The sequence below is a fragment of the Pogoniulus pusillus genome, chromosome 9, assembly GCF_015220805.1.
Source record: "Pogoniulus pusillus isolate bPogPus1 chromosome 9, bPogPus1.pri, whole genome shotgun sequence".
Classification (NCBI taxonomy): Eukaryota; Metazoa; Chordata; class Aves; order Piciformes; family Lybiidae; genus Pogoniulus; species Pogoniulus pusillus.
Window position 1 is genome coordinate 38,215,408 of NC_087272.1, and position 20,284 is coordinate 38,235,691.

Consider the following 20,284-nt stretch of genomic DNA (forward strand, 5'->3'; position numbering starts at 1 on the left):
ATTTAACAGTACCTTTGTGCAAACCTTTCAGCTATGTTGCTGTATGTATATTTCAGAACTCCTGATGACCAAAAGAACCAAGACTAGAGTGTGCAGGCATGTCAGTGTTCATCAGAGGACAGCTTTGATAAGCTCTTTCTTTGTTATCTACTTGATTGAGGCAGTATCTTTTGTTTTCAAGAGCTATTTCAGCTTTGAGGGTACTGCTGCTTCTGTTTGTCTGTGTGTGCAGGTATTTATAAAGTGACAAACTTCCCTTAACAGGAGAATGAAAATGCTAAACCCATTTCATTTCCTCCTTTTAAGAGACACTAACTGAGGCACTACTTAGCAGCAAAGATAAGTGCATGGGGTCAGCATCATGAGTTACAATTTATTAACAACTTCAGAATGAGTGGAACAGTGAAGCTCATGCAAGATGCTGCCACTTGCTCATCATCTTTAATGTGAACAATTCAGTGCTTGGGGTGATCTTTGCTACATTTTTGCTCTCTCCACTCTGGTTTTGTTAGAAGAATTTTGCTGCTCTTCAGTCCCCACAACTCCAGTAACTGCTGAGCATCAGAATCATAGAATGGTTTGGAAGGGACCTCCAAAGCTCATCCAGTCCAAGCCCCTCTGCAGTCAGCAGGGGCATCCTCAGCTAGATCAGATTGCCCACAGCCCTGTCCAGCCTCACCCTGAGTATCTCCAGGGGTGAGGCCACAACCACCTCCCTGGGCAACCTGTTGCAGTGTTCCACCACCCTCACGGTGCAGAACTCGTTCCTAACATCCAGTCTACATCTGCTCTGTTGCAGTTTGAAGCTATTGCCCTTGTCCTGTCCCTGCAGGCCTTTGCAAACAGTCTCTCTGCAGCCTTCTTGTAGCCCCCTTCAGGTACTGAAAGGTTTCTCTAAGGTTTCCCTGGAGCCTACTCTTCTCCAGGCTGCACACCCCCAGCTCCCTCAGCCTGTCCTTACAGCAGAGCTCCTCCTACCCTGTGATCATTTTTCTGACCCTCTGAATCTGCTCCATCAGGTCCATGTCCTTCCTGTCTCTGAGCAGTGAGATATGACCCCTCTGACCTCCCATGTGGTAGAACACCTGACCTAAGGATTCCCCTCTGGAAATCACTTCCACCCATCCACATCCTGCAGCAGGAGTTACTAACTTGCAGGTAATAACAGGAATTTGGACCTTAAATAGGAAGTTCTTGCTGCAGCAGAGGTTGATCTGTGTTTTGTGTTAGCCTGTGTACCTTGAGAGCTATAAACCAGGGCAGACAGCTTATCTGCAGGTAACAAATAGCCAGTTCTGAAGGTAATGTGCAACATCTGCACAGCTTTCAGCAACTGAAGCCTGTGCTTATCTAGAAACACTTGTCAAAAAGCTACCTGCAAAGTCACCTTTGTGGCATCCATTGTTAAGGTAACTCAGTGCTAGTGAAAAAGCAAACCTGAAATGAAGGAATACATGGAGCAAGGAAAGGAGGAGGAGGAGGAGCTGCTCTGGTTTTAGTACAGTCTTCACTCTTCTCATAAATGCAGCCAGGAAAAGGGATTTGGGGATAGTGTGCAAGTTGTAAGTGCATCTTTTAAAGTGTACTTCTCATATAAACACATTTTATAGACACCTCACCTAAGCTAAGCAACTGTAGAATGCCTGAACTACCCAGATGGGGAGCTCAAGCCACACTTCAGTAGTCACAGCACTGTTTCCAAACTGAAGCTGCATTTCCACACTCCATATGACTTTACAGTTATTACTTATGCCACTGCAGTGTTATTTTTAAGTGCCTGTGAATATATGACAGAAATGATGCAGGACTTTAAAGGGAATCCCATTACCCTGCCTCAGTACACACGTGGTGAGCCACAGCATTTTAGGGGAGATCATTAGCATAGGATCATGGAATAGCTTAGGTTGGAAGGGAACTCAGAGATCATCTACTCCAACCTCTCCACCACAGGCAGGGTCACCTCTTAAATAGATTTGGCTGCTCAAGGCCTCATCCAACTTGGCCTTCTCAGGGAGGCATCTACAACCTCCCCTGCGCAGTCCGTTCCAGAGTCTCACCAACCTCATACTGAAGGACTTCTTCCTAAGATCCAATCTAACCCTCCCCTGCCTCAGCTTCAAACCATTCCCCTTTATCCTATCTTTAGATACTCTGATGAAAAGGCTCTCTGCAGCCTCCCCTCAGGATTCCTGCAGGTATTGGAAGGCAGCTCTAAGGTCCCCCCAGACCAACCTTTGTCCAGAGATGAAGGCAAAACCCTGCCACTTAGCCATCCTATGCATAACCCTCATAGGTTGGACTAGATGATCTTGGAGGTCTCTTTCAATCTGGTAGATTCTATGAGTCCATATCCACTTCCAACAGCAAATCAATGTTCATAGAATGGTTTAGGTTGGAAGAGACCTCAAAGCTCATCCAGTTCCAACCCTCCACTAGAGGCAGGGACACCTCCCACTAGAACAGGTCGCTCAAAGCCTCCCATTGAAGTAATTCAGAGGGCAGTTGTGTTTTCAGTAGCCCTCAAAAGTCTTGGGCTGTAGGATAGAAATCTCTAAAGGCAACTGAAGGCAGTCAGGAGTGTTGCTAAGACCAGATTATTTAACATTCTACTGCTGCCAGGTCTGAGAGGTACTTCAGTGTGCTTGTAGGCTGAAAGCTTCCTCAATCAGTGCCACCACTGCAGCGAGGAGAACCAGGAGCTCAATGCTGCTAAGGGTAAGAGCCTGTGTTACAACACAACCCTGCTACGTAACAAACGTTAGTACAAACAGCTGCAAACAAACCACACAACTCCTCCAAGGCATGCAACTACTTTGATACAAATCTATGTAAACACAAGGAGAAAGGAGCTCCACCGGGAGTGCTCTGCGCTGCTCTTTCAGTGCGTGGCTCCGCAGGGGTTGACAGCAGTCTGGCAGCCCATGTTGTGCCCTGTCACCTGCACCTTGAACAGGGTGCCGTCGGCACACATGCAGAGCTTGAAGCGCAGCCAGTTGCCGTTGCTGAACTGCTCCCCGTAGGAAGAGCTGGGCAGGCGTGAGGGGCTGACCATCACCGTTCCGTTCAGCACGATGCTGTTCTCCTGGGGAGGAGGAGGGGGGGACATCAGCTACAGCTTCCAGCTTGAGCAAGGCAGAAAAAGGTCACAGAGGGGCTTAGGATCAGAATGGTTTAGGTTGGAAGGGAGGTCAGAGATCATCCACGCCAAGCTCCCTGCCATGGGAGTGGCTTAGAATCAGAGAAGGGTTTAGGTTGGAAGGGAGCTCAGACATCATCCAATCCATGCTCCCTGCCATGGGAGTGGCTCAGATTGATAGAATGGTTTAGGTTGGAATCACAGAATCATAGAATCAACCAGATTGGAAGAGCCCTCGAAGATCATCCAAGCTCCCTGCCATGGGAGTGGCTTAGAATCAGAGAAAGGTTTAGGCTGGAAGAGATCTGAGAGATCATCCAATCCAAGCTCCCTGCCATGGGAGTGGCTGAGAATCATAGAAGGGTTTAGGTTGGAAGGGAACTCAGAGATCATCCACTCCAAGCTCCCTGCCATGGGAGTGGCTGAGAACCATAGAATGGTTTAGGTTGGAAGGGAGCTCAGAGATCATCGAGTCCCACCTATCACCCACCACCATCTAATTAACTAAACTATGGCACTAAGTCTCCTTTTAAACACCTCTAGGGATGCTGACTCCACCACCTCCCCGAGCAGCCCATTCCAGTGCCAATCACTCTTGCTGTGAAGAACTTCCCCTAACATCCAGCCTGAACCTGCCCTGGCACAGCTTGAGACTGTGTCACTTCGTTCTGTCTCTGAGGTACCTCTGGAGCCTTCTCTTCTCCAGGTTGCACACCCCCAGCTCCCTCAGCCTGTCATCTTTGTGGGCCACCTCTGGACCTGCCTGAATCTGAAGCTAAGCTGCTCCACAGAGGCTGACTTAAAACACTTACTGCTTTCAGCTCCATGTTCCCTCCCATTCGAAACTCGATGGTCTTGCCTGTGATGAAAACCCCTTCGTTTCCACGGACAATAGCACGGCCATCCACCTTTATGTTCAGATCACTGGTGGCATTGCTGGTGATCTGGGGACAGAACCAAACAAGTCTCTTTGAGATGAATGAGAATGTGCCACTGGGGCTCGTCTGAGTAACTTAACCACCTTCAAAATACACCACACAGGAAAAAACTTCAATGTGCTTAGAATCATAGAATCAACCAGGTTGGAAGGGACCTCCAAGCTCATCCAGTCCAACCTAGCACCCAGCCCTAGCCAGTCAACTAGTCCATGGCTTCTTGCCCTTCTGCCACTGTGCCCATGAACATTCTGCCTAGTTGTTAATTTTGTTCTACATTCACATTTAAAACCAAGGATTGCTTCCTTCTGGAAGCTATGGAAAGCAGTTAATTGCTCTGATCAAAATAATAGTTAATGGGAGAACTGTACAGGCTACACAGGCCACACCTGTAGTAAGTACAGGACTGATTATGTCAATTTACTCCTGGTTGCATAGAATGGTCAGGGTTGGAAGGGACCACAAGGATCATCTAGTCCCAACCCCCCTGCCATGGGCAGGGACACCTCCCACTAGACCAGGCTGCCCAGAGCCCCATCCAGCCTGGCATTAAATACCTGCAGGGATGAGACCTTCACCACCTCTCTGAGCAACCTGCTCCAGGCTCTCGCCACCCTCATGCTGAAGAACTTCTTCCTAACATCCAGGCTGAATCTCCCCATTTCTAGCTTTGCTCCATTCCCCCCAGTCCTGTCACTACCTGACAGCCTCAAAAGTCCCTCCCCAGCTTTTTGTAGCCCCCCTTTGGATTCTGTAATGCCACAAGAAGGTCTTTTTGGAGCTTTCTCTTCTCCAGGCTGAACACCTCCAGCTCCCTCAGCCTATGCTTGTAGCAGAGGTGCTCCAGCCCTTGGAACATCTTTGTGGCCTCCTCTGGACTCACTTATGTCCTTCTTATGATGGGGACACCAGAACTGGACACAGTATTCCAGGTGGGGTCTCAAGAGCAGAGTACAAGGACACAGAATCATGTCCAGCCTGGCCTTAAAAACCTCCAGGGATAAGGCTTCTGCTACCTCTTTGGGCAACCTGTTCCAGTGTCTTACCACTCTGCTGGTGAAGAACTTCTTCCTAATGTCTAATCTAAATCTCCCCTCCTCTAGCTTGGATCCATTCCCCCTGGTCATTAAATTCTGCTAATTAAAAAGAAAGTAAGTATAGATAAATTCCCCCCAGTCCTGTCACTCCCTGACAGCTCCTCAATTCAAGAGATGCTGAGGTGCTGGAAGGTGTCCAGAGAAGGGCAGCAAGGCTGGGGAGGGGCCTGGAGCAGAGCCCTGTGAGGAGAGGCTGAGGGAGCTGGGGGGGTGCAGCCTGCAGCAGAGGAGGCTCAGGGCAGAGCTCATTGCTGCCTGCAGCTGTCTGCAGGGAGGCTGTAGCCAGGTGGGGTTGGGCTCTGCTGCCAGGCAGCCAGCAACAGAAGAAGGGGACAGAGTCTGAAGCTGTGCCAGGGCAGGTCTAGGCTGGCTGTGAGGAGGAAGTTGTTGTCAGAGAGAGTGACTGGCATTGGAATGGGCTGCCCAGGGAGGTGGTGGAGTGGCTGTGGCTGGAGGTGTTGCAGCCAAGCCTGGCTGGGGCACTTAGTGCCATGGTGTGGTTGGTTGGGCAGGGCTGGGTGCTAGGTTGGGCTGGCTGAGCTTGGAGCTCTCTGCCAACCTGCTGGAGTCTACGATTCTATGATGCTAAAAACTCCCTCCCCAGCTTTCTTGTAGGCCCCCTTCAGAGCCTGGAAGGCCTGCTCCTGTGCTGAGATTTGACAAGCAAGCAGCAGCCAGCAGAGGCCCTACCCTCTCAGTGGAGGCCTTCTGCACGTTGAGGATTTTGACGCCGCTGGGCAGGTGGAACTCGTGGGTCTCGTAGTCTGTGCTGAACAAGGTGCTCTGCGTGCGGGGGTCCACGAACTCCATGCCCACGTCGCTGGTGATGGACGTTTTGTCTTTCTCCACACTAAGCTTGGTCGTGCCTTGCTGAAAGACAATCTTCAGGAACACAGTCAGGAAATAGAGCTCAGCTTGGAAGGGACCTCAGAGATCGTCTCCTTCAGCCTCCCCACCGTGCCCCAGGTACAGCTCTCCATTAGACTCGGCTGCTCAAGGCCTCATCCAACCTGGCCTTCAACACCCCAGGGGCAGGAGGCAGCCACAACCTCCCCGGGCAGCCTGTTCCAAAGTCTCACCACCCTTGTACTGAAGAACTTCTTCCTCAGATCCAGTCTAACCCTGCTCTTCCTCAGACTCAAACCATTCCCCCTTCCTATTGCTAGACACCTTCAGGAAAAGTCCCTCTGCAGCCTTCCTGTAGGATCCCTTCAGCTATTGGCAGTCAGCTCTAAGGTCCCCCTGGAGTTTTCTCCAGGCTGAACAACTCCAGCTCCCTCAGCCTACCCTTGTAGCAGAGCTGCTCCAGCCCTTGGATCATCTTTGTGGCCTCCTCTGGACTCACTCCAGCATCTCTGTGTCCTTCTTATGCTGGGTGCACCAGAACTGGATGCAGTACTGGAGGTGAGGACCACACAGAGCAGACTCACAGGGCAGAATCCCCTCTCCTGCCCTGCTGCCCACACTCCTCTGCCTGCAGCCAGCACACAGCTGCCTGCTGGGCTGCGTGAGGGCACTGCTGGCTCCCAGGGAGCTGCTCAGCAACCAACAGCCCCAAGTCTTTCTTCAAAGCTTTTCTCAACCCCCTCTGCACCCAGCCTGGCTCTGTGCCTGGGATTGGCCCGACCCAGATGCAGGACACTGCACCGTGACTTGTTGAACCTCATGCAGCTGCCACCGGCCCTCTTGCCAAGCCTATCAGGACCCGAAGCTCAGGACGTGTGCCTCACAGCGCGGAGGCAGCGCCGGGGTGTTGCCGACGAGCCGCTCGCTGCTGCGCACTCACGGGCTGGTTGTTGCCGGTGATGACCAAGTCCTCGTTGCGCCTGCCCCCCACGGTGCTCTTGTAGAGCGGGTGGATGACGCCCATGTCGGAGACCTGCTTGAAGCGCAGCAGCCCGCTCTCGTGGAACTCCATGCTGTCGCAGCCGTTGGGGCCGATGCGGATCACCGCCCAGATGACCAGCGTGATCTGGGGACAAACACACGTGGCCAAAGGTCACTCTGCTGCTTTGGGTCTTCCCACAGCTGCCAGGTGGGCAGCAGAGCCAATGGCATCCTGGCCTGCATGAGGAGCAGTGTGGCCAGTAGGACAAGGGAGGTTATTCTGCCCCTGTGCTCAGCACTGCTCAGGCCACACCTTGAGTGCTGTGTCCAGTTCTGGGCTCCTCAATTCAAGAGAGATGTTGAGGTGCTGGAAGGTGTCCAGAGAAGGGCAACGAAGCTGGTGAGGGGCCTGGAGCACAAATCCTATGAGGAGAGGCTGAGGGAGCTGGGCCTGTTTAGCCTGGAGAAGAGGAGGCTCAGGGGTGATCTTATTACTGTCTACAACTACCTGAAGGGACATCGTAGCCAGGTGGGGGGTGGCCTCTTCTGCCAGGCAACCAGCAATAGAACAAGGGGACACAGTCTCAAGTTGTGCCAGGGTAGGTCTAGGCTGGATGTTAGGAGGAAGTTCTTCCCAGAGAGAGTGATTGGCATTGGAATGGGCTGCCCAGGGAGGTGGTGGAGGCACCATCCCTGGGGGTCTTCAAGAAAAGCCTGGATGAGGCACTTGGTGCCATGGTCTGGTTGACTGGATAGGGCTGGGTGCTAGGTTGGACTGGATGAGCTTGGAGGTCTCTTCCAACCTGCCTGATTCTATGAGTCTATGATGCTATGATCAACTACGTGGTCTAGAGAACCACAGGGTCACCTGCTTGGGAAAGACCTTAGAATCATAGACTCATAGAACCAAGCAGGACGGAAGAGAGCTCCAAGCTCATCCAGTCCAACCTAGCAACCAGCCCTGGCCAGTCAACCAGACCATGGCACTGAGTGCCCCATCCAGTCTTTTCTTAGGTCATGGAGTCTGGCCACAGCCTAGCATCTCCTTGTACGCAGCTGTCAGGCTGTGTCCCTCAGCACCTCAGCCAAAGGGCTTTTAAACATGGGCCAGTGGAGGGCTACGGGGATGGTTAGGGGAGTGGAGCACTGCCTGATGAGGAGAGGTTGAGGGACCTGGGGCTGCTTAGTTTGGAGAGGAGAAGACTGAGAGGAGATTTAATCAATGTCTATAAATCTCTGAGGGCAGGGATCAGAAGAGAGGGGACAGGCTCTGCTCACTGCTGCCTAGGATAGGGCAAGCAGCAGTGGATGGAAGCTGCAGCACAGGAGGTTCCAGCTCAACACAAGGGGCAACTTCTTGACTGGAAGGGTCCCAGAGCCCTGGCACAGGCTGCCCAGAGAGGCTGTGGAGTCTCCTTCTCTGGAGCCTTTCCAGGCCTGTCTGGATGTGTTCCTGTGTGCCCTGAGCTAGATTGTATGGTCTTGCTCTGGCAGGGGGGTTGGACTCAATGATTTCTTTGGGTCCCTTCCAACCCCTGACATCCTGTGAGCCTGTGACCTCCAAGGATGGTGACTCCACAGCTGCCCTGGGCAGCCTGTTTCAGTGCCTGATGATCCTTCTGGTGTGGAAATTTTCCCTGATATCCTACCTAAACCTCCCCTAGTGCAACTTGAGGCCATTTCCTTCCATAACTTGTTATCTGGGAGAAACAGCCTCCTTTCAGGTACTCACAGGAACTTCTCCAGGCTGAACAACCCCAGTGCCCTCAGCTGCTTCCCAAAGGACTCGTGTTCAAGACCCCTGCCAGCCTCATTATCCTTCTCTGGACATCCAATTATTTTAAACTCACAGTCACAGCATGTTAGGGGTTGGAAGGCACCTTGAAAGATCATCCAGTCCAACCCCCCTGCCAGAGCAGGATCATCAAAAATAGGTCGCACAGGAATGCCTCCAGAGAAGGAATCACAGAATCATAGAATCAAGCAGGTTGGAAGAGACCTCCAAGATCATCCAGTCCAACCTAGCACCCAGCCCCATCCAGTCAACCAGACCATGGCACTAAGTGCCTCATCCAGGCTTTTCTTGAAGACCTCCAGGGACAGTGCCTCCACCACCTCCCTGGGCAGCCCAAAGAGACTCCACAACCTCTCCGGGCAGCCTGCAGGTCCCTTCCAACCCAGACCATGCCTATGATTCCATGATTATACTCACAATCAGATTGATGACAGCCAAAATAAACAGGAGAACGATCACACAAATGGCCAGGTTGCCTTTCCTGCCACGCAAGCCTGTCTTATGGAGACGGTCTTCATCGATGGGGATGTATCCAGCTTTGAAGTTGCTGTTGTGCTCCTTGTTGACGTTCCTGCGCTCCACAGCCTTCTCTCGCATGGACTTCTTCACCGGGCCGTTGGAGCTTTGCTGCAATGCAGGGCATGGATCAACTGTTAGAAGGCATGGAAAGCCACCCAAACCACACAGCCATGCACACAAGGAACACAGATTTCAGTTGGACAGTGGAGTAGTTTGGTGTTGTATTTCAGTCTGCCACTCAGTACTTGGGACACAGGTTTACAACCACTGCGGTCTCTGCTAAGGCAATGGTTAAAGTGGATACAGTTCATTAATTAGTTTGATAGCACAGAGCTTGCATTCAATTTCTATTCAAGAGAGATGTTGAGGTGCTGGAAGGTGTGGAGAGAAGGGCAGCAAGGCTGGGGAGGTGCCTGGAGCAGAGCCCTGTGAGCAGAGGCTGAGGGAGCTGGGGGTGTGCAGCCTGCAGAAGAGGAGGCTCAGGGCAGAGCTCATTGCTGCCTGCAGCTGCCTGCAGGGAGGCTGTAGCCAGGTGGGGTTGGGCTCTGCTGCCAGGCAAGCAGCAACAGAAGAAGGGGACAGAGTCTAAAGTTGTGCCAGGGCAGGTCTAGGCTGGCTGTGAGGAGGAAGTTGTTGTCAGAGAGAGTGATTGGCATTGGAATGGGCTGCCCAGGGAGGTGGTGGAGTGGCCGTGGCTGGAGGTGCTGAAGCCAAGCCTGGCTGGGGCACTTAGTGCCATGGTCTGGTTGGTTGGGCAGGGCTGGGTGCTAGGTTGAGCTGGCTGAGCTTGGAGCTCTCTTCCAACCAGGATGATTCTATGATTCTATTTCCTGCATACAGCTTTAAGAAAAACACTCTTAAGACTCCAAACCTGGCACAGGGAACTTGGCCAGCCTGGTTTTAACACAATCATTTGAAACCACAAGATTGCAAGGGATATCCCAGCAGTGTGACAACATGTAGGTCTTTTAGATCTTTGCAGGGAAAAGAAAGCTCTGATGTAGTTTTGTAGCTGTCCAAAATTTTGCTTCACCTCTCTTGAATGGAGCAGGTTGCTATTTAGGGTTTGAAATCTTCAAAGGAAGGGGCTGGATGGAGCAGGTTGCTATTTAGGGTTTGAAATCTTCAAAGGAAGGGGCTGGATGGAGCAGATTGCTATGTAAGGGTTCAGTTCTGTAATGAAGGGGCTGGATGGAGCAGGTTGCTGTTTAGGGGTTGAATTCTTCAAAGGAAGGGGCTGGATGGAGCAGGTTGCTATTTAGGGTTTGAAATCTTCAAAGGAAGGGGCTGGATGGAGCAGATTGCTATGTAAGGGTTCAGTTCTATAAAGAAGGGGCTGGATGGAGCAGGTTGCTGTTTAGGGGTTGAATTCTTCAAAGGAAGGGGCTGGATGGAGCAGGTTGCTATGTAAGGGTTCAGTTCTATAAAGAAGGGGCTGGATGGAGCAGGCTGCTATTTGGGGGTTGAATTCTTCAAAGAAGGAGCATGATCTTTTTGCTAGGATTAAGTTTGCTCACCTGAAATGAATCCTGAAGCTGCACCTTATGCTCACTGCACTTCAAATGTGTCTATACTTAATTACAAGTGTCTCGTTTTCTCCTGTTGCTGAAGGAAAAAGGTGTTGAGACACTGCTTGACCGGTTTATGGAGGGCTTTCTTCATGTTCTGGGACCTGCCCTAACCCTGCACAAATTGTCTGGGCAGGGAAATTGTGCTCTGGGCAAAAGGAAACAAAGGTCTTGTCCAACGGGACAGTAAGTCTGTCCTCCTGAGAACAGCGTGCTCTTGAAGGGATGCGACTGTGAGATCGAAACTCCCATGTAGTTTTTTCACCTCCGATGTAGTTTTTTCACCTCGGAGGGCAGCACGACAAGAAGACAGCGACAGGACTAGGGGAGCATGGTGATTGCTGGAACAAGCGCTGGAGCATCCATGCGCTGCTTCCTATGGCACCCGAGACGGCGCTGGCACAGGAATCCCTCAGCAACCTGGGGCTTCCTACCGACTGCTGCCACCGATGCACAAAGCCAGAGACGCTCTGATTTAAGGTCCCGTAGAGATAACGGAGCTCCTGAAAGATGCGAGCTCCTCAACACCTTCGTTCCTCTCCCTCCGGCTTGGAGCGGCGCTGACAGTCTCCGTCCCGCCCGTCCGACGGGGCGACAGCGACATCCTTCCGAACACATTTAGCTTTCCCTCCGGTGTGGGACCTCGGATGCCGAGCCCGAATGTGAGCTTCAGTCTTTATTTATAGAGCGCGGCGGAGCCACCCGGCGTGTGCCAGCCTAGCGAGGCGGCCGGCGGCGCAGCCCTACACATACCGACCGCGCCGGACGGCCGCTTCTCGCCTCATTCATTAATTACCGACACCAGACGGCCACATTCCTGTGCAGAAATGCCGCGACGCTTTATTCCCAGCACGGAAAGCGTTCCCCCCCCCCGCCCCGCCCGGGAGATTCTGCAGGGCTAGACAGCGAAATCCGAGCTGCGCCGCGTCCCGCCCCGGCAGCGGCTGGGGCTGCCGCTCCCGCCCCAGCAAGGCGAAGGGCGCCCTGCCCGTGCAGCGCTAGCGCGGGGCAGCAACGCTGTCCCCCCCACCCGGAGCAGGCGGCGGGGAGCCGGCGGCCCCGGGGCGGCCCGCGGTGGCTGCCCTCGCCCGCCGCGCCGTTACCGAACTAGCCTCGGCCACCGCCGCGCCGTTACCGAACCAGCCTCGGCCGCCGCCGCGCCGTTACCGAACCAGCCTCGGCCGCCGCCGCGCCGTTACCGAACCAGCCTCGGCCGCCGCCGCGCCGTTACCGAACCAGCCTCGGCCGCCGCCGCGCCGTTACCGAACCAGCCTCGTCCGCCGCCGCCGCGAAAACGGCGCCCCCCCCCGAGCGCCCCGTCCACAAGCAGCACCCCTCGGCCGGCCCCTTGGCTCCGGTGGCTCGCCGCGGCCCCGCGGGTGGCAGAGAAGGCCTCGCTGCCGTCTCGCCCCGGCGGGGCTAGCTGCAGCCACCTCCCCGTGCCTGCAGCAGAGCGGGACAGACCTGCTCGGGAGCGGCCGCCGCCATCTTCCCTCCCCGCCGCCGCCGCCGCTGCGGAGGATCCCGCGCGCGCCCCCTCGCGGCGCCAGATGGCGGGGGCCGGTCGGGGTCGAGCTCGGCGCCGCTCCGTGAGGCGAGTCCTTGCTGCCGGCCCGGAGGCGCCGTTCCGGGCCGTCCCCGGCGGTGCCCGCCTCCCGCGCATCCCGCCTGGCTGGGCTGTGGCGCTGCGGCTAGCCGCGGGGCGGCGATCCCGTTCCCACAACCGAGGCGTGCCCTGCCCGCGTCGCCATGGCAGCCGCTGCCGCTCCGGTCCCGGCCTACGTTACAATCGCGGCCATAAAGGCGGCGCGAAAGCAGCGCCGCCCCAGAGCAGCGGGGCCGGGCTGGCGCTACCATCTCGCCGCCCGTCGGTGAAGGGCTGCCGGACGGACGGGGCAAGGCGAGACGAGACGAGACGGGGGAAGCAGCGCAGCTCGTCCCGCTCCGAGTGCAGTGAGCAGCCGAGGGCTGGCCATGGCGGACGGCTTGAGGAGGCTGGTCAGCACCGAGAGCGCCCGGGCGCTGCAGGACAAGCTGGAGAGCTGGTACCGCGACTACGAGGTAGCGCAGCGCGGGGGCATTCGGCGGTGGGGGCTGTGACCGGAGCCTCAGCCCGGTGGGCAGGCGGGAGGGCGCCGTTGCCGCGGTGCCCGGGCCGTGCGGCGGTTTCCGCGGTGACGGCAGGACGCGCAGCGGCGGCCGTTCCCCTCCGCCCCGCCTCGGCTCCGCGCAGCGCCGCCCTGGGCGGGCAGGCAGCGGCCGCTGCTCGGCGTTCCGAAGGTCAGCTGGAGATGTTGGCTTCCATATGTAGCTGCTTATGGCAGCTTTAACCCCCGCTGCCTGGGGCGCTCGCCGGCTCCAGTTGGTGTCTGGTTTTATCGGTGACAAGGTTCGCTGAGAGCAGGGGCTGGAGGTGAAAAGAGGTTGGGGCTGTTGGTGACTAAGTCGGGATGAATAAAGAGCTTTGTGGTACAAGGCCAGCGAATGGAAGGGCCGTGCGGGAGGGTGTGCTCTGGAGAACCACCTGTGGCCTGAGAACAGTCAGCGAAACGTGAGGAAAAAGGATGCTGAAAGTGAGATCGAGGGTATCTGCCTTACCCAGCTGTTGGAAATGGGGGCTGCAGAGCTGCAGGAGGGCTTCGGAAGTGAGGGAAGGAATGTGGGTGTGGGTGAGGAGTTGGATGCAGGTGGGCATGATAGGATGCATGGAATGAATAAGAGTGAACGGGAAGGAGCCAGTGGAAGGGGTAGGGAAGGTAAGAGTGAACGGGAATGAGCCAGTGGAAGGGGCAGGGAAGGTAAGAGTGAACGGGAAGGAGCCAGTGGAAGGAGTAGGGAAGGTAAGAGTGAACGGGAATGAGCCAGTGGAAGGGGCAGGGAAGGTAAGAGAGAACGGGAAGGAGCCAGTGGAAGGGGCAGGGAAGGTAAGAGTGAACGGGAAGGAGCCAGTGGAAGGGGCAGGGAAGGGAAGAGTGAACGGGAAGGAGCCAGTGGAAGGGGCAGGAAAGGTAAGAGTGAACGGGAAGGAGCCAGTGGAAGGGGCAGGAAACGTAAGAGTGAACGGGAAGGAGCCAGTGGAAGGGGCAGGAAAGGTAAGAGTGAACGGGAAGGAGCCAGTGGAAGGGGCAGGGAAGGGAAGAGTGAACGGGAAGGAGCCAGTGGAAGGGGCAGGGAAGGGAAGAGTGAACGGGAAGGAGCCAGTGGAAGGGGCAGGGAAGGGAAGAGTGAACGGGAAGGAGCCAGTGGAAGGGGTAGGGAAGGGAAGAGTGAACGGGAAGGAGCCAGTGGAAGGGGCAGGGAAGGGAAGAGTGAACGGGAAGGAGCCAGTGGAAGGTACAAAACTGGGGAAGGATGAGATGAAGCCCAGATTTGACAATTGGTATTTTCTTTCAGTGGGAAATCTTGGCAGAGTTCTCACTCCTATGACCCTAAGAGCCATTAGCTTCAGGGCACTGAGAGCTGTGTTGGCTGTGAGCCTGTAGCCATGTACTGAGTGCTGTGAGGGTGCTGAGCAGAGATGAAGCCTTTTCAAGGGAAATCAGTTCTCTTTTTTAGACATTGTGGCATGTAGGAGTTGCAGCATGTTAGTAGTCAGTGTAACCCCCTGCAGGACTCGTGGCAGAGGATGGTTTTGATGAGGAGTTTGAGTGTAGCTGGTAAAGCTGGAGGAGCAAATCCTGCAAATGGATGGTGGAGGTAGACTTCTGGAGGGCTGAGCTCCCACTGTTGTGGGGGCTGAGCTTTCTATAATAAGTGAGGTGGGGGTAGTTTCTGAGGCCTTGGAAAATGAAGAGGAGCAGTTTTAGGTGGCTGTTGCAGAAAGGAGAGAGCTGGCAGATGGAAGCACCACGGGTGTTGTGTTGGTGTAATGAGCTGGAAAAAATGCACTTTGCAGTGATGCTCTGGCATGAGACTGCTCCTCGAGGCCTGAGGAAAGCACGTTGCATCAAGCAACACACAAGCTGGCAGGGGCATGAGGGGGAGTTTTAGCTGGTTTGGAAGCTTGTAGAAACCATATGGAGCCATTAAAGACTGAGGAGCCACTAAAGGCTGAAGATCCAAGGGGGTAGTCTATGCTGAAGATGATGCTCAGGTTAGGGATAAAGATGAACAAAGCAGGTACAAAGTAGATGTTCTCCTGGCAGATGCAGTAGCATCCTGGCCAGGTTAAACCCCATCAGCTGCTTCTCAGAATTGCATTTGCTGAAAGTGGTGTTAGCTTTAAAGCTCTTCTGCTTCTTGTTAGGTGTAAGGCTGAGTTTTGTCCATTCTTCTGTTGGTAACTCACATGAAATGACATGGGGGCCTCACGTGGCTGTTGGCAAGGCAGGAAAATACAGCCTGATATTACCTCAGCTAATACAGAAAATCAAATTTTGGGCTGATATGTTTATTTGGCAAACAGCCTCCTATCAGCCTGGCACCAGTCTTGTTCAACATCTTTGTGGGTGCCATGGACAGAGGCATTGAGTGCAGCCTCAGCTGTGTGGTGCAGCAGCCAGGCTGGAGGGCAGGGATACATACAGAGGGACCTGGGCAGGCTGCAGAGGTGGGCACAAGCCAAGCTCAGGAGGTTCCACAAGAGCAAGTGCAAGGTCCTGCAGCTGGGTCAGGGCAATGCCAAGCACAGCTCCAGGCTGGGCAGGGACTGGCTGGAGAGCAGCCCTGAGCAGAGGGACTTGGGGGTGCTGCTGGAGGAGAAGCTGCACAGGAGCCAGCAGTGTGCACTTGCAGCCCAGAAAGCCAAGCAGAGCCTGGGCTGCAGCAGCAACAGTGTGGCCAGCAGGGCCAGGGAGGGGATTCTCCCCCTCTGCTCTGCTGAGACCCCACCTGGAGTCCTGCATCCAGTTCTGGAGCCCCTGGGACAAGAGGGCTGTGGAGATGCTGGAGAGTGCCCAGAGCAGGGCCAGGAGGATGCTGAGAGGGCTGCTGCAGCTCTGCTGTGAGCACAGAGTGAAAGAGTTGGGGCTGTGCAGGCTGGAGCAGAGGAGGCTCCCAGGGGACCTTCTTGTGGCCTTCCAGCATCTGAAGGGGCCTCCAAAAAAGCTGGGGAGGGACTTTTGAGGGTGTGAGGGAGTGGTAGGAGTGGGGGGAATGGAGCAAAGCTGGAGGTGGGGAGAGTGAGGCTGGAGGTGAGGAGGAAGCTGTTGAGCAGGAGAGTGGTGAGAGGCTGGCAGGGGTTGCCCAGGGAGGTGGTTGAGGCCCCATGGCTGGAGGTGTTTGAGGCCAGGCTGGCTGAGGCTGTGTGCAGCCTGCTCTAGGGTAGGGTGTCCCTGGGCATGGCAGGGGGGTTGGAAGTGGCTGCTCCTTGTGGTCCCTTCCAACCCTGCCTGATTCTATGATTCTGTGCTCTTATTGTTTTGACAAGCTCTGTGTTGCAAGATTTCTCCACAGATCCATAGCTATGATGATTCTTCTTTTAGAATGGGGGAAGGAGAAAATTGGCTCCAGCAAGTGAGTTAAGTGGGTATCAGAAGTCCTGATGCCTTTTCTGTTTGCCTGTTAACAGTGTGAACCTGTTAAGAATGAGTGTTTCAGTAAAAAAAAGGTGGGTGCAGGTGTGGGCACAGGAGGAAAAAGTCATCATCACAGGAATGGTTTTAAGCAGCCAACTCCAGGCAGATCTACTAACACAGATTAATTTACAGATCAATACCTGTGATCAGAATCTGAACCGATGCTGTGAGATAATAGAACTGAACTCTGAGATCCAGGGGCAGCTCTTCACAATCCTCAGTGAAACATCTCGGGAAGGTAAATCAGTCTCTTGTCCTTTTACTGACACCTTTCACCTGGTGGTTACCTTCTCTAGCTGTGGCTCTTCCTGTAAGTGGATTAATTTCTTACTCTGTGTGTTTTCTTAGGGGGGCACTATGCAGGTGTGGAAACAATAAAGACTCGTCTTCTGCCCTGGCTAGGGACTTGTTTTTCCTGTGCTGCTTCAGGGAGGCTCTTGGAAACCAACCTCTCTCTCACTCAGGTATGTACAATATTTACTGTAAGGGACTAGAACAGTGTGAATTTGTGTCTGCAGGAGAGCTTTAATGACCTTCTGTTAATAACAGCCTCCCTCCAATGAAATATGTCCTTAATTGCTCATGGAGACCACAACACTGTTTATCTGTTTGATTTTATGCTCCCTTTGAAAAGGAAATCAGAGAGATCATTAAAGTTCCTTCTGGCCTGCTCAGGCTTATGCAATCAGTGACAAGATGGAGGAATTTACTTTGTAAGGGAAACTGTGTTCTTGTACTGCCTTCCTTTTCTAGGGGAAGAACTATGCTGCATTTACATATTGTTAAATGCCAGAGCACCTGGCACAGCAGTCCTGCATTTCTCATGGCACATGACAGCCAAAGTGTAATGCAGAGCCTGCTGCACAGTTACTTACTTCTGGTAGAACTGTGTAAAGCTGCAGAACTGAGCTCCACCTGTAGCAGTTTCCTTCTGTGTTCTCCATCAACGAGTGTAAAGACAGTGACTATTTTTCCTAAAGTAATTGAGTCCTTGTTTTATTTTGTGCCTGGGAGGCATTGCTCTTGCATCTAGGGGTGCACTGGCTTTTGTTTTCAGTGGCTTTAGGAAGAGTCTCCACTGAAATGTTTGGATCTACCTCTGCTAATAATGCTGAACTACGTTGCTGAAGGATTCTGTAAGGTAGGACATTCCAGCAGCGTGGATATGTGTTCTGTTGTAGGATTCACTGGAGAAGGAGAGGCAGCTGAGTGAGTTGGCCACCAATCAGACCTTTAAACTGCAGGAGCTGCAGGAAGAACTGACTTCAACTCGTCTGCAGCTTGACCATGTGCAACAAGAGTAAGGCAATCAACTGGCATTCTTATACCTACAGAGAAGAGTTAGGGGAGCTTGGTGGATCTTATTGATGTCTATAACTGAAGCAAAGGGTATAAAGAAGGCAGAGTGGTGCCCAGTGACAGCACCAGAGGCAATTGGCACAAGCTGAAAAACAGGAGGCTCCATCAGGAAGCACTTTTTACTGTGAGGGTGCAGGTAGTGGAGGTTCCATCCTTGGAGACATTAAAAAGCTGTCTGGCCATGGTTCTGGGCAACTAGGTCTAAGTGGCTTTGCTTGAGAAAGGCACTTGGACCAGATGGCCTCCAGAGGTGCCTTCCAGTGTCAGCCATTCTGTGATTCAGGTGTATGTATATATATAAAAGATTGGATTAGGAGTGAGAGTTTTTAAGCATAGAATCAGGCAGGGCTGGAAGGGACCACAAGGAGCAGCCAGTTCCAACCCCCCTGCCATGCCCAGGGACACCCTACCCTAGAGCAGGCTGCACACAGCCTCAGCCAGCCTGGCCTCAAACACCTCCATCCATGAGGCCTCAACCACCTCCCTGGAAAACCCATTCCAGCCTCTCACCACTCTCATACTCAACAACTTCCTCCTCACCTCCAGCCTCACTCTCCCCACCTCCAGCTTTGCTCCATTCCCCCCACTCCTGCCACTCCCTCACAGCCTCAAAAGTCCTTCCCCAGCTTTTTTGTAGGTTCTATTCAGGTACTGGAAAGCCACAAGAAGGTCCCCTGGGAGCCTCCTCTGCTCCAGCCTGCACAGCCCCAACTCTTTCAGGCTGTGCTCACAGCAGAGCTGCTGCAGCCTCTCAGCATCCTCCTGGCCCTGCTCTGGACACTCTCCAGCATCTCCACAGCCCTCTTGTCCCAGGGGCTCCAGAGCTGGATGCAGGACTCCAGGTGGGGTCTTAGCAGAGCAGAGTAGAGGGGGAGAATCCCCTCCCTGGCCCTGCTGGCCACACTGCTGCTGCTGCAGCCCAGGCGCTGGCTGTTTATGCCAAGCTCTTGTGTAGATAGAGTTTTGATGAGCTGAAGAAAATTGTTGGATGGCCAAGGTTAGAAGTGCAAGGGAAGTCAGTCACTAAAACACACTGGAGTGAGTGTGGCAGTTTGCAGCCCAAGGTAAAAACCCTGTGAGAAGTGGGGCATCAGCTTTATGGCTTTTGTACAGTTTTATGAGTACATATTTCTGTGCAGTCAGGTCAGGGAAACATTGGCTGTGGCATGCAGAGGTAGAAAAGTCTGAAAGGTGGAGAGTTCATAGAATCAACCAGGTTGGAAGAGACCTCCAAGCTCATCTAGTCCAACGTAGCCCTGTCCAATCAACTAGACCATGGCACTAAGAAGAGGTAATGAAGCTGTGCATTAAAATTTCAGACCTGAGCCTTTGCATGGTGATGCAATATGAAGTCATCATTGTGATGTTGGCAGGCAGGAGAAAGAACTCTTGGCCAAAGCCACCCTATCTGTGGGCAGGGAAATCATTCTGAGTGCTGCAAATCGTTGAGATTGATGTAGAAACTGGAATTTAGTCTATGTGAAAAGCAATATCAGGGTAATCCTGTTATTGCATGGTGGGATATAACTGTTTCTGAGCTATCTGGCTTCTGATAGGCTGCACAAAGCCCACAGGGATTGTTTTCATATGTTAAAGTGGAGTGGGCCTGGTCTGCTTGAGCAGTCAGTTTGTCATAAGGAATTATCTGGTAGGTACTCTGCTTTTACCATGAAGGTTGCTAAATTTTCTTGCAGTCTGGCAAAAACCCAGCTGGCTCTTGAAGACACAAAGACCAAATCAGCCACTTCTCTTTTGGCAGCAGAGGATGAAATTGTTCAGCTAAAGGCAGAGTAATTAAAAACTGAATCTTGGGTTATTTGTGACAAAGTCATTGTGCAGAGGCAGTGGCACTCCCTTAGCAGGTTCTCTTGGTTCTGCTGCACTGTGTTGTAGCAACAACTAGATGTAGGTCCTCTGCATCCTGTAGTTTGCTTGCTTGGTGTTTGAGTTGGCATAAGTAGATCCATGTACTCAGCAGTGGTTGGGCTACACCTTGAGTCCTGTGTCCAGTTCTGGGCTCCTCAATTCAAGAGAGATGTTGAGGAGCTGGAAGATGTGGAGAGCAGGGCAGCAAGGCTGGGGAGAGGCCTGGAGCAGAGCCCTGTGAGGAGAGGCTGAGGGAGCTGGGGGTGTGCAGCCTGCAGCAGAGGAGGCTCAGGGCAGAGCTCATTGTTGCCTGCAGCTGCCTGCAGGGAGGCTGTAGCCAGGTGGGGTTGGGCTCTGCTGCCAGGCAGCCATGGACAGAAGAAGGGGACAGAGTCTGAAGCTGTGCCAGGGGAGGTCTAGGCTGGATGTGAGGAGGAAGTTGCTGGCAGAGAGAGTGATTGGCATTGGAATGGGCTGCCCAGGGAGGTGGTGGAGTGGCTGTGCCTGGAGGTGTTGAAGCCAAGCCTGGCTGGGGCACTTAGTGCCATGGTCTGGTTGGTTGGGCAGGGCTGGGTGCTAGGTTGGGCTGGCTGAGCTTGGAGCTCTCTTCCAACCTGCTTGATTCTATTCCTATTAAAAGGGTTCTTTTTATTTGTTGGGTTGTAA

General features: G+C 53.6%; 2 protein-coding genes across 7 annotated transcripts in view; one reads left to right on the forward strand and one right to left on the reverse strand.

Moving 5' to 3' along the window:
• Window positions 1-353: 353 nt before the first annotated feature.
• On the reverse strand, window positions 354-12,643 carry SGCB (sarcoglycan beta). Of its 2 annotated transcripts, none has more exons than XM_064149272.1 (6): window positions 12,342-12,643; window positions 9,208-9,417; window positions 6,955-7,140; window positions 5,859-6,050; window positions 3,949-4,080; window positions 354-3,082 (listed from the first exon to the last, which is right to left on the reverse strand). In XM_064149272.1, the coding sequence occupies exons 1-6, from the start codon at window positions 12,363-12,365 to the stop codon at window positions 2,879-2,881; spliced, it is 948 nt and encodes a 315-aa protein (XP_064005342.1). In that variant the 5' UTR covers window positions 12,366-12,643; the 3' UTR covers window positions 354-2,878. The 2 variants fall into 2 exon arrangements, with proteins under 2 accessions (XP_064005342.1, XP_064005343.1); XM_064149273.1 differs by lacking the exon at window positions 12,342-12,643 and adding an exon at window positions 10,827-11,879.
• SPATA18 (spermatogenesis associated 18) overlaps window positions 12,439-20,284 on the forward strand; it is a 34,111-nt gene continuing 26,265 nt past the window's right edge. Inside the window, exons 1-4 of one of the 5 annotated variants that reach the window (XM_064149269.1) lie at window positions 12,439-12,938; window positions 16,526-16,631; window positions 16,742-16,857; window positions 17,575-17,693. In XM_064149269.1, coding sequence (XP_064005339.1) covers window positions 12,852-12,938; window positions 16,526-16,631; window positions 16,742-16,857; window positions 17,575-17,693 — 428 coding nt within the window. In that variant the 5' untranslated portion in view covers window positions 12,439-12,851. Of the gene's footprint in view, window positions 12,939-16,253; window positions 16,332-16,525; window positions 16,632-16,741; window positions 16,858-17,574; window positions 17,694-20,284 lie in introns of those variants that run through there. The other 4 variants (XM_064149271.1, XM_064149266.1, XM_064149267.1 and 1 more) reach the window with 4 other exon arrangements.